At 41.8% G+C, this 16916-nt stretch overlaps 1 protein-coding gene across 1 annotated transcript in view; it reads right to left on the reverse strand.

The window, feature by feature from the left end:
- Positions 1 to 711: 711 nt before the first annotated feature.
- Positions 712 to 16916, reverse strand: part of EMP2 (epithelial membrane protein 2) — a 432614-nt gene continuing 416409 nt past the window's right edge. Inside the window, exon 5 of the mRNA XM_040356960.1 lies at positions 712 to 2094. Coding sequence (XP_040212894.1) covers positions 1922 to 2094 — 173 coding nt within the window. The 3' untranslated portion in view covers positions 712 to 1921. The remainder of the gene's footprint in view (positions 2095 to 16916) is intronic.

Genomic DNA, 16916 nt, shown 5'->3' on the forward strand with positions numbered 1-16916 from the left:
ACCAGCACACAAGGCTCCGACCGCTCTGCTCGGCTTTCTTGCGCCAAACACTCAGGCACTGCCTCCCCGCTAGCACTGCCTGAACACAGCGTAGCAGGCACTGGGATGGTCTTGGCAGACTCCAAACCAAAGCTGCGCAGACATTTTTACTTGCAGCCTTTTCCTGTCACGAGAAAAAGTGCCCTTTTACTGGCTGCCAGTACAAAAACCAACGTTGACAACACTGCAATATACACCGTTATGCCGATTCCGGTCTACAATATTAAATGCAATCACAATATATCCATCTGTATTTTCAGACATAGACCTGTGACAGATACATCTTTTCTATATTTTTATTTTATGCATTTGTTTTTTGCACCTGTGTATTTGGAAACAAATGTGTCATGGTACAAATGATACCAGATTATATATACCCATGACTAAAGAGAACAAAAGGAAAATTAAACTTAAATGTTAACAAATGTTGCAGGACTCTTGCACTTCAAAAATGTGGATTTAAATTAAAAAAAAAATATTTTAACAATAGCCTTTCACCATCCAAAGATATGTCCACATGTCAAGTTTGAAAGATGACCAGATAAGCTCTGAGACTATGGCAAAGAAATTGTTACTTTACTGTGCGCAATGGTTCATACAGTAGGACCGTCAAACAGTTAAACTGATTAGATATCAATCTTCTTTACAAATGGACACTTGGAGCAGCAAAGATTACAATACATTGTTTTATTTGCAGCCACCTGAAAGGCAGTGACAATTTAAAGTAGACGTCAATCTTAACCAAATTAAATTTGTTTGCTAAAGCATTGTGTATCACAATTGCCATTTGTTTTACCCTATAAAGATACCATTTCACTTTTTCTTCAAAACTTTTTTGAATCTCATTAATGTTTATCTCATCCAGCCTCTTTGAACCCACGTTCTGTTTACATGTATGCGCTCCAGTGGCAGTTCTATACCAACAACCTGATCGTGGCAACTGCAAAACATGCTTGTGCATTGTGCAGGTAAGCACATGTGCTTGCAGTCTTCATCAGAAGCCAGTTTGAAAACATTGGAGAGCAATTGGGACATAGATTTGTTATCCCATAAAGTATATGCAAAAGAACATTTATGGCATTAACAATACATTTTAATGAAAGCTGCAGATTGAAAAATAGCTTTTGAAATGAAATTAACATTCTAAAAGTTTCTATAGGATTTTATTGATTAGGTTCAGATCTACTTTAAAGAGATCAGTCATCCCTTTTACATATACATTTCCCCTACTGTTTCTAGGCTGACTATAGCACAACAATTTTCACCTATCCCCTACACAAATGCAGGCCAAAAACCTTTCCATGATATAAACAGGATATTATAATAGATTAACCCCAATTAGTTTGTTAAAGTTGCTGGAACAAAGATGAAACAGATAAAAGGCTTTTTTGCAGGGTTTTCTGCAGAAGTAACAGCTGGATTATGGATCTTTATTTGCTCCAGATGCCCCATATTCTCTGTATGGCAGCAAGCTTTTTTTAAGAAGCACTGTACAAATTTCTAGTCTTTTCATTCTGGCAACAAGTTTGATGTATTAATTGCAATATTATCTCCCCATCCCTACAATAAAACCTTTACCCGGTGCTTGTTAAATCAAAGTCAAAAACAACAAAAATATATTTATACAAAATTAAACAAAAAAGTTCAAGTTGTAAAACATTATGTGTGTATTGCAATATTCCTTTTTTCCCCCAGTAAGAGCCAATATTCCGGGTCAGATACATGTATAATGCATTATAGTCTTAGCGTTAAACATGCCAAGAGAACAGTACATGGATGTTTCAGGAAATATCTTTTGCTATAAAAATCACAATTAAATGGATATTACAAAACTTATCTGTATTTGTCTTCTGTAGTGAATTTATCTAGCGTATACTATGGTTTATTTGCGTTTTCTAAGTATTAAGTACATGATACTGTTAATTAAAGTGAAAGCAAAGGCAATCCAGGCAAGAATGAAGGAATAACCAAATGTGCCATTCTTAATGTCCAACGTTGGGTGAAATTTCTCATACATGGAAGAGTAGATTGCAGCAGCAATCATAACACAAAGACCTGTGGATAGAAATTAAACAATTAACTGATAGCCAAAAAATTGTCAAATGATATATCTTGATACTGGTACATTTTCTGATTGATATGAAAAGCACAGGTGGGGTGTTGGGGGTACCTGGCAGTGGGGAAGACCCACTAATGTGACAAATACTTGTAACTTATAAAACCCGTCCGAGGGGATCTTCCAATATAAAACTTCTAAGAGCAATAAGTGAATAGTAAGTAATATACCATAAAGCTGTGCATAACTAATCTGTGCAGTGAAGCCTCTATATGCAATGACCAGAAGCCAAAAAATAAAAAAGGTGTATGAACACAAGTTAATTACAATAAGCAATTGACCGGGAATTTTACCATGGAAAAAATAAAAAAAGTGAAAAAATGCATACAAGAAAAATATAAGGAAAAATAGGATTTTTATTACAGCTTACCTGTACAATCCTTTTGTTGGAGTACATCATGGGACACAGAGCCTTAAGTATTTACTTAATGGGTAATAGGCCACCTTCAGGTGTTGACACTGGCAAACCCTAATTAAGAAAGTTTACTCCCTATATAACCCCTCCCCCCTCCAGGAGCACATCAGTTTTTATAGCAAAGCAATATGTCTAAATCCCAAAAGAGGGGAGGGACCTCTGTGTCTCATGATGTACTCCAAGAAAAGGATTTTACAGGTAAGCCATAAAAAAAATCCTATTTTCTTTATCATACATCATGGGACACAGAGCCTTAAGTATTTACCTAATGGGACGTTCCATAGCAATGCCACTTGAGGGATGGGAGAAACAACCCGCAGGGTACACCCAGACTTGAGGATCTATACTGCTGCTTGCAGCACACTGAGCCCAAAGGCGATATCCTCATACCTCCTTACATCCACCTGATAACATTTTGTGAATGTATGCACTGAAGACCAAGTAGCAGCCTTACAGATCTGAGCCATGGAGGCCTGATGTCGCACTGCCCAAGAAGCACTAACCGACCTGGTAGAATGTGCCTTAACTTGAAAACGGTGGAATCTTGCCCCTTACATCAGAAGTTTGCATTATCACTTGCTGAATCCCTTCTTAGGACCCTCCAGCATAATAAATAAGACATCAGTCTTTCGAATCTGAGCAGTTTTCTTTAACCACTTAAGCCCCGGACCATTTTGCAGCTAAATGCCCAACCCTTATCTCCAACCCTTGGATTCACACCAGGAAACATAAGCCTTCCAGACTCTATAATATATAGTTCTGGAAGCTGGTTTTCTGGAATTGATCAGGGTGGAGATAACTGACCCGGAAAGCCCACATTTCTTTAGAATGTGGGTTTCAATAGCCAAGCCATTAAATTTAGAGACCGTAAGGAAGGATGGAATATCGGTCCCTGAGCGAGCAGATCTGGCCGTAGTGGGAGGGAACATGGGCCCTCCACTGCCATCTTTATGATTTCTGCATACCATGACCTTCTGGGCCATGCTGGTGCCGTGCCACCAGATCGGCTTCCTTTTCAGCTTGATTCTGCAAAGAAGTCAAGGCAGCAACTGGTGGGGGGAAATGCATATATCAGTGAGAACTGATCCCATGGGGTCACCAACGCATCCGTTACGCATGCAAGTGGATCTCTTGTTCTGGCCATAAAGTTGGCCAACTTCGTGTTGAATCTGGATGCTAGGAGATCTACGTCTGTAGTCCCCCATCTTTGGCAGTCCCCCATCTTTGGCAAACAGCCCAAAATATGTTGGGGTGAAGCGACCATTACCCTGCGAATAACTGCTGGCGCCTTAAGTAGTCTGCCTGCCAATTCTCTACTGCCGGAATGAAGATTGCAGAAAGGCAAGGAACATTCCTTTCTGCCCAAGTTAGAATATGGTTCACCTCTCTCTGTGCTGAGAGACTCGGTGCCCCCTTGGTGATCGATATAGGCCACAGCTGTGGCATTGTCGGATTGAATCCTGACAGGGCAATTCCATAACCTGGAAGTCGAGGCCTTTAGAGCCAGACATACTGCCCAAATCTCTAGGATATTGATGGGCAAGCTTCTTTTGATTCTTGACAGTTGTCCCTTCTAGTACTGCTACCCCAGCCTGAGAGGCTGGCATCCGTCGTTACCACTTTCCAGATAACAGGTCTGAACGATTTTCCTTTCAGCAGATTCTGGGTTAGTAACCAACTGAGGCTTTGGGCCACTCCTGGGGACATCCGCATTGGCGCGTTTAAGGCTTGAATTGTCTTGTTCCAAGCAGACAGGATACTGTTTTGCAACGGTCTTGAATGGAACTGGGCATAAGGAACTGCTTCGAATGAAGCCACCATGGTTCCTAGTAACCTCATGCAGAGGTGAATGGAGGGATTGCCGTTTGACCTGACCCTCCCCACCAGTTCTCCTATGGAGTTGATCTTTGCTTGAGGCAAGATCACTTTTTCCTGGGCTGTGTCTATGATCAGACCCAAGTACTCCAGTCTTTTTAGCGGTATTGAGAAAGATTGCTCCAGGTTGAGAATCCAACCTAATGCTTTCAGATAGTTGGTTGTAGTGCGTACATTTTGCTCAAAACGAGTCACCGATTGATCTAAAAGTAATAGATCGTCTATGTACGCTATGATTGTTATGCCCTGGGGAAAGGGAATAGCCGCTCCAGGTGGGAACCTAGACGAACATCCACCGCTGCAGACAACTCAGGTGCAGGCAATGCACTTAGCAAAGCAGGAACAAAAATTGTCTCTGGACAGCCGCGCTCTGAACAAATTGTAGCCTTTATTGAAAGAAGGACAGCACAAGTCACAGCAAAGTAAAATAAAATCCAACCACTGACGCGTTTCGCACTGAGACTAGTGCTTAGTCATAGCTAAAAAAAATACAACAAATTATATCAAATATATATATACAACCTTAATGAGACCATATGACTGAAGACCCAAGAAAACAGATGGTGTCTAATTGTCTAATTAGTTGACAAACCAATAAGTGGATGGGAGTGTCATGTGAAAAAAACCTTCTAATGAAACAGAAAATGTGTGCCTGGTGATCTACACGTGTATACCTTCATGTACATACAAGGATTGTATAGAAAATATCTCTACAAAAAACATATAGATGGTAAATGTTACACAGATGTAAAAACAACAAAACGAAAAGACAAAAGCACCTATTGTTACATGAGTGTGGATGTGTATGGGCCCCATGTGCCAGTGAATAAATGTGTGATGTGTGTTGCAGCACGAGGACATAAAGTTAATAAAGAGAAAATAATGAAATCTCTCTCGTACATGTGCAAGGCATGCTGTACAGTGAAATGAGGAAAAATGTATTATACAGCTGGAAATGGACAAAGGTTGTGTATGTTTATCATAAGTGATTCAAATATTAGTGTGATATAGAACACAAATGTGAAATAAATGTGTACACCGTGTAAAATGAATAAGTGAAAAGTAAGGCGAGTCCTGCTAAGTGTATACTATAAACTGGAAATGAAAAGTAAAGATAAATGTGAAAAATAAATAAATAAAAAATGTTTTGGTATATGTCAGGATACTGTACAGGCATCATATGAATAAAGATGGCATGCACAATAAACAGACATTACATCAAACCTGTCAAACAGGAGATATATATATATATATATATATATATAAAAGGATGTCATATATATACACATACATACACATATGTGCATGTATCAGGACACTGTGCAGGCAAATAGGAAGGCGGGGAATTGACAAGGAGGGATAGACAAAGGCGATAAATCCTCATAATGGGAAACATCCAATTCAAAATTCATCCCGCCAGTAATCTAGTATGTAACATGAATGTCCAGTAAACCTCTCGTCTGCACAGAATCCTGAACCTGTAACCCCTCTAATGCAGTGGTGGATGTTCGTTTGGGTTCCCACCTGGAGTGGCTATTCCCTTTCCCCTTGCTATTTGGACTTTGCATCCATTCAGTGCCAGCTCGGAGGTTACCCTGTCATCTTTACCTTTTCCATACGTTTTTTTGGATTAAACCCAAGCAGACACCAGCCTATTATGGACACTACAGCTTGTACTCTGTCTACAGCAGAACCTGGCTTCAGTAGGACCCTCATGGCATTGACAGACAACCCACTTAGATCGGGTCCACAGACACATCAATTTCAACCCATGGATGATAAGGATATCCCACTTATTGGCCTTTTCAGGAAACTTGAAAGCCTAATGGCCAAGGAGATCAGATGCTATTGGGACATCAGCCTTTTGTCTGAATATACCTCACTAGCACGCATTCCGCAAGGTTTACGTATCAAGAAACTTCCTACCTCGGATCTAGTCAACGATACATTTAAAAAGGAATCGACTGACACTCTTAGTTTGAGTTCTCTTAAGCTCATGGATATCCTGGTCTCATCACAAAAAAAGTTGAAATGGATACATTACGTTTGGACATTATACAGGTTTGATGTAATGTAATGTCTGTCCATTGTGCATGTCATCTTTATTCACATGATGCCTGCACAGTATCCTGAGATACATATATATATCCTTTCACGTATATATTTCCTGTCCGACAGGTTTTTTGTAATGTTTGCCCATTGTGCACATTACTTCTATCCATATGATATGTCTGTACACACAATCTGAGAACTGTTCTCTTATTTTGATGTCTGCTCTGCTTTGATCTACACACCCGCTCTGGAGGAGTTACCTTGTATATGTTAGTCTAGTATAGAAATATTTTCTTGTTTTTGTGCAAATGCACATCTATATGCAGTCATTCCAACAGGGTCTTCCTCCTAAGTGGCGATGTGGAGCTCCTCTTTCTTTACATCCACCATCCAATATATTATTTATACTTCTAATCTTTATACCCTGGCCCACTCTCTTTTTTATGGTTAATCATATAGACTTTTACAGTTAGATGCTAGGTTTTTTAGTTTTCAGTATTTCTAATATTTCAGCTTTTTTGTCATCAAGCTTTCAGTTTTTACCTACAGCCTATGCTTGTTTTGGGTGGTAACTTGTATTGAAGGTCTCTAGCTTGCACGCTCGACGCACTTTCTCTCCTCTTTTTGAGGAGCGAGGTGGCTTCATTCGTGCATAGATACACATTCCAACTATTAGGCTGCATTCACACCTGAGCGTAGCGTTTTGCAGTGATTTTGCAGCATGTTTTAGAGCGATTTTGGACAGGTCTAGGGTCACCAATGTTAAAAGCAGAAAAACGCCCAAATACGCCCAAAAATAAGTCCCAGAACTTGTTTGAGCTTCAGGCGTTTTTGAACCTCTGGCTTCAGGCGTTTTGTAGTGGAGATATGAACCATCTCCATAGAGAATAATTGATGTTTTCCCATCTAGCGTTTTGTAGCTTCAGGCTTCAAGCTACAAAACGCTCAGGTGTGAATGGGGTCTTTGTGTCACACAATTTGTGTCTCATATTTTTAGTATACTGCATCTTATCTATACAGTTACTCTAAAACGAATAAAATAAATAAGTATGCATCAAAATATATACATAGGATTTTCACATTAAGAATTCCATTAGAGGGGTTACAGGTTCAGGATTCTGTGCAGGCGAGAATTTTACTGGACATTCATGTTAGATACTAGATTACTGGCGGGGATGAATTTCGAATGGGATGTTTCCCATTATGAGGATTCATCCCCTTTGTCTATCCCTCCTTGTAATTTCCCGGCCTTCCACAGTGTCCCGACACATGCACATATGTGTATATATGTATATATGACATCCTTTTATATATATCTCCTGTTTGACAGGTTTGATGTAATGTCTTTTTATTGTGCATGTCATCTTTATTAATATGATGCCTGCACAGTATCCTGACATATACCAAAACATTATTTATTTTTCACATTTATCTTTACTTTTCATTTCCAGTTTATAGTATACACTTAGCAGAACTCGCCTTACTTTTCACTTATTCATTTTACACGGTGTACACATTTATTTCACATTTGTGTTCTATATCAAACCAATATTTGAATCACTTATGATACACATACACAACCTTTGTCCATTTCCAGCTATATAACCAATTTGCACATGTACGAGAGATTTCATTATTTTCTCTTTATTAACTTTATGTCCTCGTGCTGCAACACACATCACACATTTATTCACTGGCACATGGGGCCCATACACATCCACACTCATGTAACAATAGGTGCTTTTGTCTTTTCGTTTTGTTGTTTTTACATCTGTGCAACATTTACCATCTATACGTTTTTTGTAGAGATATTTTCTATACAATCCTTGTATGTACATGAAGGCATACACGTGTAGATCACCAGGCACACATTTTCTCTCTTTCGTTAGAGGGTTTTTTCACATTACACTCCCATTCTTAAGTTTTTATTGATCCTTACCTTCAGAGGTTACAATCCAAATTATTAGGTGGATAACACACCTGGGCCCCCATTGGGTGGTTTGCGATACAGTGCTGGGATGGGTTATTTCCACCCCCTGCACCCCTCGCATCCCACCCATCAATACTCCAATATACAAATTGGGGAGTCCCCTCTGATTATACCTTATATTACCCCACTTTACTCAATTTTATATGATTTACGGTGTGATAGTAGCAACCTCTCTGTCAATCGCTGTGGACCAATCTGGACACAAGGTTTGGGTCTATCCCTCCTGTCCTTAGCTTGATATACCATCGAGCTGGACTGGACAACCTCCATTGGTCCAGACCCTATGCTCAGTGTGTCCAATGCAGTCACCACTGCTGGGACACACCGAGTATCCCTTACTACCCTCCTCTGTGTACGCTACCAGCCCTATAGGGGAGGTGATCCCACTGGGCCAATAGTGGCAGCAGTGGGATACATAATGTTACCATCTCAGGCTTTTTACCTGTACCGTACACATGCCCGCAGCGAACACAATCTGTTGTTTGAGTCCACCTTGGTGATCACTACCTATTGGGCATCTTATTATAGCTGCACTGTATTTACATTATTGTATTTCTTGTTTAATCATCATACCTTTTTACACATTGCTGTATAATCTATTTATATATCTAACCACCCCCCCCCCTCACTTGCTGCGGTTTGTCTGGGTGTCTCCGGACTCCTCCCCTATGGTGACCGAGTTTTAATCTCCATTAGGACATCAGCCCCGCCTCTGGGGCTGTGTCCTGTCGGGAGATGCTGCAGTGTGGGCTTCCGCCCTTACATCGCTGGATATCGACGCATGGCGCATGCACAATACGACCTCGCTGAAGTCATGCGGGCGCCCAGACCCGGCCACGCTGTACAGGTGTCTCCTGACAGGTGTCAGCTGCGCCGGATAGGGGGTTTATAAGCAGGAACTTCCTGCTATCTACGCAATGGATGCTGGACCCCGGGACTCCTGTGGTCTCACCCAGCCCACAGTAAGTCACCATATGATCTCACTCTCCCAGCTAGTCCTTCAGCCCCCCCTTTTTTTTCCCTCCTCCCCCCCTCCCTCATTCTCTTTCACCAATTCTCATCAACGTTTGTGCTCTTTATTTAGGTGCCACTGGTAGGCTTCACTACCTTGAAGCCACCGCGGGATCCATTGTGGTCCCCCCCTCCTTCTTAGGTCCATTACCATGGACACTTTCTGTGGAGGTCCTTCGTGGCCCCACACATATGCCTCAGTTTGGGCTCCCGTTCCTGGGGCCCCCTACATGCCACATAAGTCTTGTATTCAAGGTAATAGTTTTTTTCACCATTTCCCCTCCCTCCCCTTCCATCTCTTCTCTTTTGCCTTTTTCACTTCCTAGTCCTACCCCTACTCCCTTCCTCTTCTCTCTCCCCCCCTTCCTCATCCCCCTCCTCCCTGTTTCTTCCCCCCCCTCCAACACTGACCTTTCTCACTACTCACACCTTCACATCACCTCTACTATATTACTCAGCACGGGTTGACATCACAAATTTTGCACCAACCCCCCCCCCTCTAATTTAAGGCCTGGGTTTTTTACACTAATTACCATACTTACCCCTTTTACCAGACAAATAGGTCCAGCCATACTTACGCGTGCCCCCTGGTCGCAAGACGGGACCCTGTGTGTGGTGGCACCCGCCTCACTCACCTGTGGGGTTTTCTAGGTGAGCAGCTAAGCCCTGTGTTCCCCAATTTATGTTCTGTCAATGTTCTTTAATGTATAACAGTTTGACTGTCTGTCATTTTAATCTTAGACATTCTTCTGACGAAGCGGCTGATAGCCGCGAAACTAGTCAAGATATTGTCATGACTTCCAACCCACTATCCTTCTCCCCCTCCCGGGGATTACCATACTGGTGTTGCGTTTGTCGTTAACCTTTTTTAATTCTGTACCCCCTGTTGTGTCTTTATTGATGCTGTGTTTAATAAAAATGTTTTCTATTTTTACAACTGTTTTTGTACATCTTATATTCACGATACCAGTACCGCGATAGTCCAACAATGCCCCCCCCCCCTCTTTGGCTCTCTGGTTTGGGGACCTCAGAACCAATTTCTCTATATCTATATCCTGGATGATGGTATGACCCTTTAAGTTTTTATTGATCCTTACCTTCAGAGGTTACAATCCACTCCCATCTACTTATTGGTTTGTCAACTAATTAGACACCATCTGTTTTCTTGGGTCTTCAGTCATATGGTCTCATTAAGGTTGTATATATATATTTGATATCATTTGTTGTATTTTTTTTTTAGCTATGACTAAGCACTAGTCTCAGTACAAAACGCGTCAGAGGTTGGGTTTTATTTTACTTTGCCGTGACTTGTAGTGCTGTCCTTTCAATAAAGGCTACAATTTGTTCAGAGTTCGGCTGTCCAGAGACAATTTTTGTTACTTGTTAAAGGGGGCGGAACTAATGCGCAAAACTAAACTATCCAAGGGCAACTAAGCTCAATTAAATAATAAATATAATGAAAAAAAATAACTTTATAAAAGCAGCAGCCACTACTAAAACAGTGATCACGCACCAATTAGCATATGTAAAACAGGGAGTGTAATGGCGCTTGCCAAAGGGAAACTAAAATATAGTAGGATATAATTAACACACAGCAACGTATAACAACGTATGAATATTGATCAGTAATATTCAATCAATATGTGTTCCACTCCTAATTTCCTTGAAAACCCTTCATAACATCCATAATTCAGGTCTGAGGGGTAGGAATAGTGGATATAATGGATGAAATGGAATTACAATGATAATATGATAATATGAAAATCATTATAATAGATGTGCAAATATAGTGTAAGCAAAACTTCCAGTGATAACGCCAAAATAAGTGCTCAAGTGTTGACGTGAATAAAAAATCCCAAAAATGAAATTACTTTGTGTCAAAAATACAGAATATTATAGCAAATGAACCAATGTGCACAAAGATTAAAAGTGCAAAGTGAATAAATACTGTTTAAAAAAATATAGTTTCATAAAGAATATATATATAAAAAAATATATATAGTTCAAGTTAATCGGGTGTTCAGAGTGAATTCCAATGCTTCATACAAAATGTTCCAAACGTGCAAGAAATGAAAAAAATGAAAAAGATATTAAAAAAGGTAGGGTTGTCCCGATACCACTTTTTTAGGACCGAGTACAAGTACCGATACTTTTTTTTCAAGTAGTCGCCGATACCGAATACCGATACTTTTTTAAATGTGTCCCCATATGCAGCCATGTCCCCCCCATATGCAGCCATGTCCCTCTAGCCATGTCCCTCACATATGCAGCCATGTCCCTCTAGCCATGTCCCTCACATATGCAGCCATGTCCCTCTAGCCATGTCCCTCACATATGCAGCCATGTCCCTCTAGCCATGTCCCTCACATATGCAGCCATGTCCCTCTAGCCATGTCCCTCACATATGCAGCAATGTCCCTCTAGCCATGTCCCTCACATATGCAGCAATGTCCCTCTAGCCATGTCCCTCACATATGCAGCCATGTCCCTCTAGCCATGTCCCTCACATATGCAGCCATGTCCCTCACATATGCAGCAATGTCCCTCTAGCCATGTCCCTCACATATGCAGCCATGTCCCTCTAGCCATGTCCCTCACATATGCAGCCATGTCCCTCACATATGCAGCAATGTCCCTCTAGCCATGTCCCTCACATATGCAGCAATGTCCCTCTAGCCATGTCCCTCGATGCGGCGGCGCGATGCGGCGGCAGCGGCGGGGGGGGAAAGGGGGGGAAAGTATTCTATTTAGGTATCGGGGGTATTTGCACGAGTACGAGTACTCCCGCAAATACTCGGTATCGGTATCTGGACAACCCTAAAAAAAGGTAAAGTGCAAGATTTCAAGATTTCCCAGCGGTGAAATGTTGTTCAAAACAATGCTCCAATCCACCACACAATCCTCCAGTGTAGCTGTGCAGATACAAGATAGAGAATGCTAGCCTCTCACCTCAATTGCGATCATATAAGCCTGTTAAATAGAGGATGAAACCCAGCAGCACACGCTCTGCATCCAGGAAGGCTCAGATAGCTCCAATCCTCCACCTCCAGGTTCCTCCAGACCACTCTCAAGAAAAGCAAAAGGCAGGCTCCATAGTGCAGTAAATCAATTGTAGTTTAATAATCAGAATAATATCACTCACAATTAAAACGCATGCAGATGACCCACAGCGATGTTACAGATGGTCAGCAGATCTCCGCTCTCGGCCGCGAGCGGAGATGACGTCACCAACGACACTCCTCCTTCACCTGACGCGTTGCGTAGCAGAACAACGCTACTTAATCATAGGTATGGAAGTGCCGTGGGTGAGCGGTGACTTTTATACAGCTGCGGAGGCGCGCTTCTCGGCGCCTCCAAGAAGACAAACAATACATCAGCCTGATAGACTGAGATTAATCCAGGGTTTTAAGGCATCCATTAAAATAAATAACAATATTAAAATGACAATTGCAAATATCTATAAAAAATCCTATGTAATCATGGATTAGGTCCCTCTAGTGGATAAAAAACATATTGTTCAAAGTAAAAGAATATTAAAATGAACCATACGGTATTAAGGGCTCCCTCAAGCGGCTAGCTAGGGAACTAAAGGCAATGAATTAAGTGTCATACCCCCCTGTTTGTTCTGCCTTTAGTTTGCAATTGTCATTTTAATATTGTTATTTATTTTAATGGATGCCTTAAAACCCTGGATTAATCTCAGTCTATCAGGCTGATGTATTGTTTGTCTTCTTGGAGGCGCCGAGAAGCGCGCCTCCGCAGCTGTATAAAAGTCACCGCTCACCCACGGCACTTCCATACCTATGATTAAGTAGCGTTGTTCTGCTACGCAACGCGTCAGGTGAAGGAGGAGTGTCGTTGGTGACGTCATCTCCGTTCGCGGCCGAGAGCGGAGATCTGCTGACCATCTGTAACATCGCTGTGGGTCATCTGCATGCTGTTCACAGCAGTTTTAATTGTGAGTGATATTATTCTGATTATTAAACTACAATTGATTTACTGGACTATGGAGCCTGCCTTTTGCTTTTCTCGAGAGTGGTCTGGAGGAACCTGGAGGTGGAGGATTGGAGCTATCTGAGCCTTCCTGGATGCAGAGCGTGTGCTGCTGGGTTTCATCCTCTATTTAACAGGCTTATATGATCGCAATTGAGGTGAGAGGCTAGCATTCTCTATCTTGTATCTGCACAGCTACACTGGAGGATTGTGTGGTGGATTGGAGCATTGTTTTGAACAACATTTCACCGCTGGGAAATCTTGAAATCTTGCACTTTACCTTTTTTAATATCTTTTTCATTTTTTTCATTTCTTGCACGTTTGGAACATTTTGTATGAAGCATTGGAATTCACTCTGAACACCCGATTAACTTGAACTATATATATTTTTTTATATATATATTCTTTATGAAACTATTTTTTTTTTAAACAGTATTTATTCACTTTGCACTTTTAATCTTTGTGCACATTGGTTCATTTGCTATAATATTCTGTATTTTTGACACAAAGTAATTTCATTTTTGGGATTTTTTATTCACGTCAACACTTGAGCACTTATTTTGGCGTTATCACTGGAAGTTTTGCTTACACTATATTTGCACATCTATTATAATCAATGATTTTCATATTATCATATTATCATTGTAATTCCATTTCATCCATTATATCCACTATTCCTACCCCTCAGACCTGAATTATGGATGTTATGAAGGGTTTTCAAGGAAATTAGGAGTGGAACACATATTGATTGAATATTACTGATCAATATTCATACGTTGTTATACGTTGCTGTGTGTTAATTATATCCTACTATATTTTAGTTTCCCTTTGGCAAGCGCCATTACACTCCCTGTTTTACATAATTTGTGTTACTGCTTTGTTATGCCCTGGGCCCTTAACCTGGCTAGAGATGGGACCAGCACTTTGGTGAACACCCGAGGTGCTGTGGCTAGCTGGGCTACAAACTGTAAATGCTGCTGTTCCAATTCGAACCGCAGAAACTTTTGATGAGCAGGAAATATAGGAACATGCAGGTATGCATCCTTGATGTCGATTGACACGAGAAGTTCTCCTCCTAGAAGGATGGAAACTACTGATCCGATTGTCTCCATGCGAAAGGAGCAGATCTTCAGGAATTGATTTAGCTTTCTTAGATCTAGAATGGGTCTGACGTCTCTTTTTTTTTTTGGTACCATGAAAAGATTTGAATAAAACCCCAGACCTTGCTCCTTTGTGGTGATCTGTATGATCACCCCTTGAGATATTAAATCGATCTAGTGCCTGAAACAGAGATTGTCCTTTCTCTGGATCTTTGGGCACGCTTGATCTTAGAAAACGAGACAGTGGAAAGTTCCGGAATTCCAGCATGTATCCCAGCGTTACCGTGGAGATGACCCATGTGTCCTGAATTTCCCTTTTCCAGACTTCTGAAAAGTGCAGAAGTCTTCCCCCCACCTTGGTGAGGGGGGGTTGCCTCTTTATGACGGGGCTTTAGGATTCTGTTTTGCATATTTCCTACCCCATGGCTTCTTTTGAGCCTGAGGTCTTCCTCTAGAGCAGTGGTTCTCAACCTTTCTAGTGCCGTGACCCCTAAAAAAACAGTAAAAAAAAAATCGTATCGTGGGTGGTCAGCGCCTAAGCCAAGTAATTTGCGCCTCTAACCCACGGACATTTAGCGATCCCTGAGTCCTTTCCACTCATACAGTCTTAAAACCCCCTATGGTACATTTTAGGATGAACCACTCTTCTTTTTTTTCCCCTTTTATCTCTCTATCCTAATTTATTGTTTTTTTCACCCCATCCCTCTCGCTAGCCGTCTTGTTTCTCTTATTCTTTCTCCCCCTTTTTCTTTGTTCCTCCCCCTCTTTTCATGTATTTATTCATTCTTACTCCTTGGTGGGGGGTGTGGGGGAATGGAATCGCTGATAGTGCAAGGAGGTTGGGATCAGTGGCAGTGAAGGGGGGTTCTGATCAGCCAACTTTGGTGCTCTTGATCAAGGTCATCTGCTGATCTGAGAACTGTAGTGGGGACTTTAATGGCAACTATAATCACAGTGTGTTACTCACTGTGTCTCCGACTTTGTAGTGTCCCGCAGCAGTGACACCTTTGCCGAAATCAGGAGATCAGGTCTCCTCCAGCCCCTTCCACTTCACATTCCTCACCAGTCAGCTGACCTCTAGTCTCTTCCCCCCAGCCATGCCGTGAACTGAATGGGCGGCTACAAAGAGGCCAAGTGGGTGGCCGCTCCAGGAACAGCCCAGCTGGGCGGCCGCAAAAAGGCTGGGAGAGTGTGTGGGTTTCAGGAACAGCCCAGGATTCGGGGACCCCTGGCAAATCATCATTCGACCCCCAAGGGGGTCCCGGCCCCCAGGTTGAGAACCACTGCTCTAGAGTCTGATGACGGAGGCCGTCGCCACTGCTTAGAGGCAGAAGCCCTTTGGCGCCGGGGAAAGACAGTTTAAATGCAGGGTGTTTGCATTTTCTTTTGACGGGTAAAAGTGTTTTGCCACTAGAAATTGTCTTGATATATTTATCCAAGTCTTCTCCGAAAAGTCGCTCTCCATGGAAGGGGAACCCAGTTAGGAGGTTCTTGCATGGTGTTTCAGCTGACCAAATTTTTTAGCCATAGGATCCTGCGCATATGTACAAGCATAAGCGTAAGGCGGGATACCTGGTGAATAGAATCTTTAATGGCATCTATGGCAAAACATAATGTCTTTGGTAGTTCAGCCAAATCCTGAGCTTATTGTGTAGGGAGTTATCTAAGGGCCAATTTAAATTGGTCCTTTAGGGATTGGCAGACGATTATCGTGGCGACTGCGGGCTGAGTGACGGCACCTGCTATGGAAAAGGCAGATTTTAGCAGGGATTCCAACTTATCTGTTGGATTCTTAAGCATCTGTGCATTGTCTACAGGACAAGTTAAGTTATTATTCACATTGGAAATCACAGCGTTGATTGCTGGTACTTTCCATCTTTTGGAGAATTTTTCCTCCAGAGGATAGCGAGTTGCAAAAGGGAGGGAGAAAGTGCTTATCCGGATGATCCCATTCTGGAAATATAAGCTGTTCTAGCAATGCATGTGCTGGAAACGCATGCAAAGCATGGGAATGTTTTAAAAAACCTAAGGAAGAGGCCAGGTTTTCATGAGTCTCTGTTAGAGGCAGCATGAAGGTGGAATGAACCATTTCTGTAAGATTGTATCAGCAATTTTTCAGTTTGGGAAGCGGAAAAAGGTTCATCTACCGTTGTCTCCTCTATTAATTAAGGAATCATCGGTTTGTTTTTCTTCCTGATCGATTGAGGGCAACACCTCATCGGGAGTCCACTGTTCCCCTAGCAAAGCTGGAATGGGGGAAGGGAACCTAGTACGCTTCTTATCCATCCGAGTAGAGGATGCGATTAAAGCCGCTAATCTTTCTTC

The sequence above is a fragment of the Rana temporaria genome, chromosome 6 (assembly GCF_905171775.1).
Source record: "Rana temporaria chromosome 6, aRanTem1.1, whole genome shotgun sequence".
NCBI classification, from domain to species: Eukaryota; Metazoa; Chordata; class Amphibia; order Anura; family Ranidae; genus Rana; species Rana temporaria.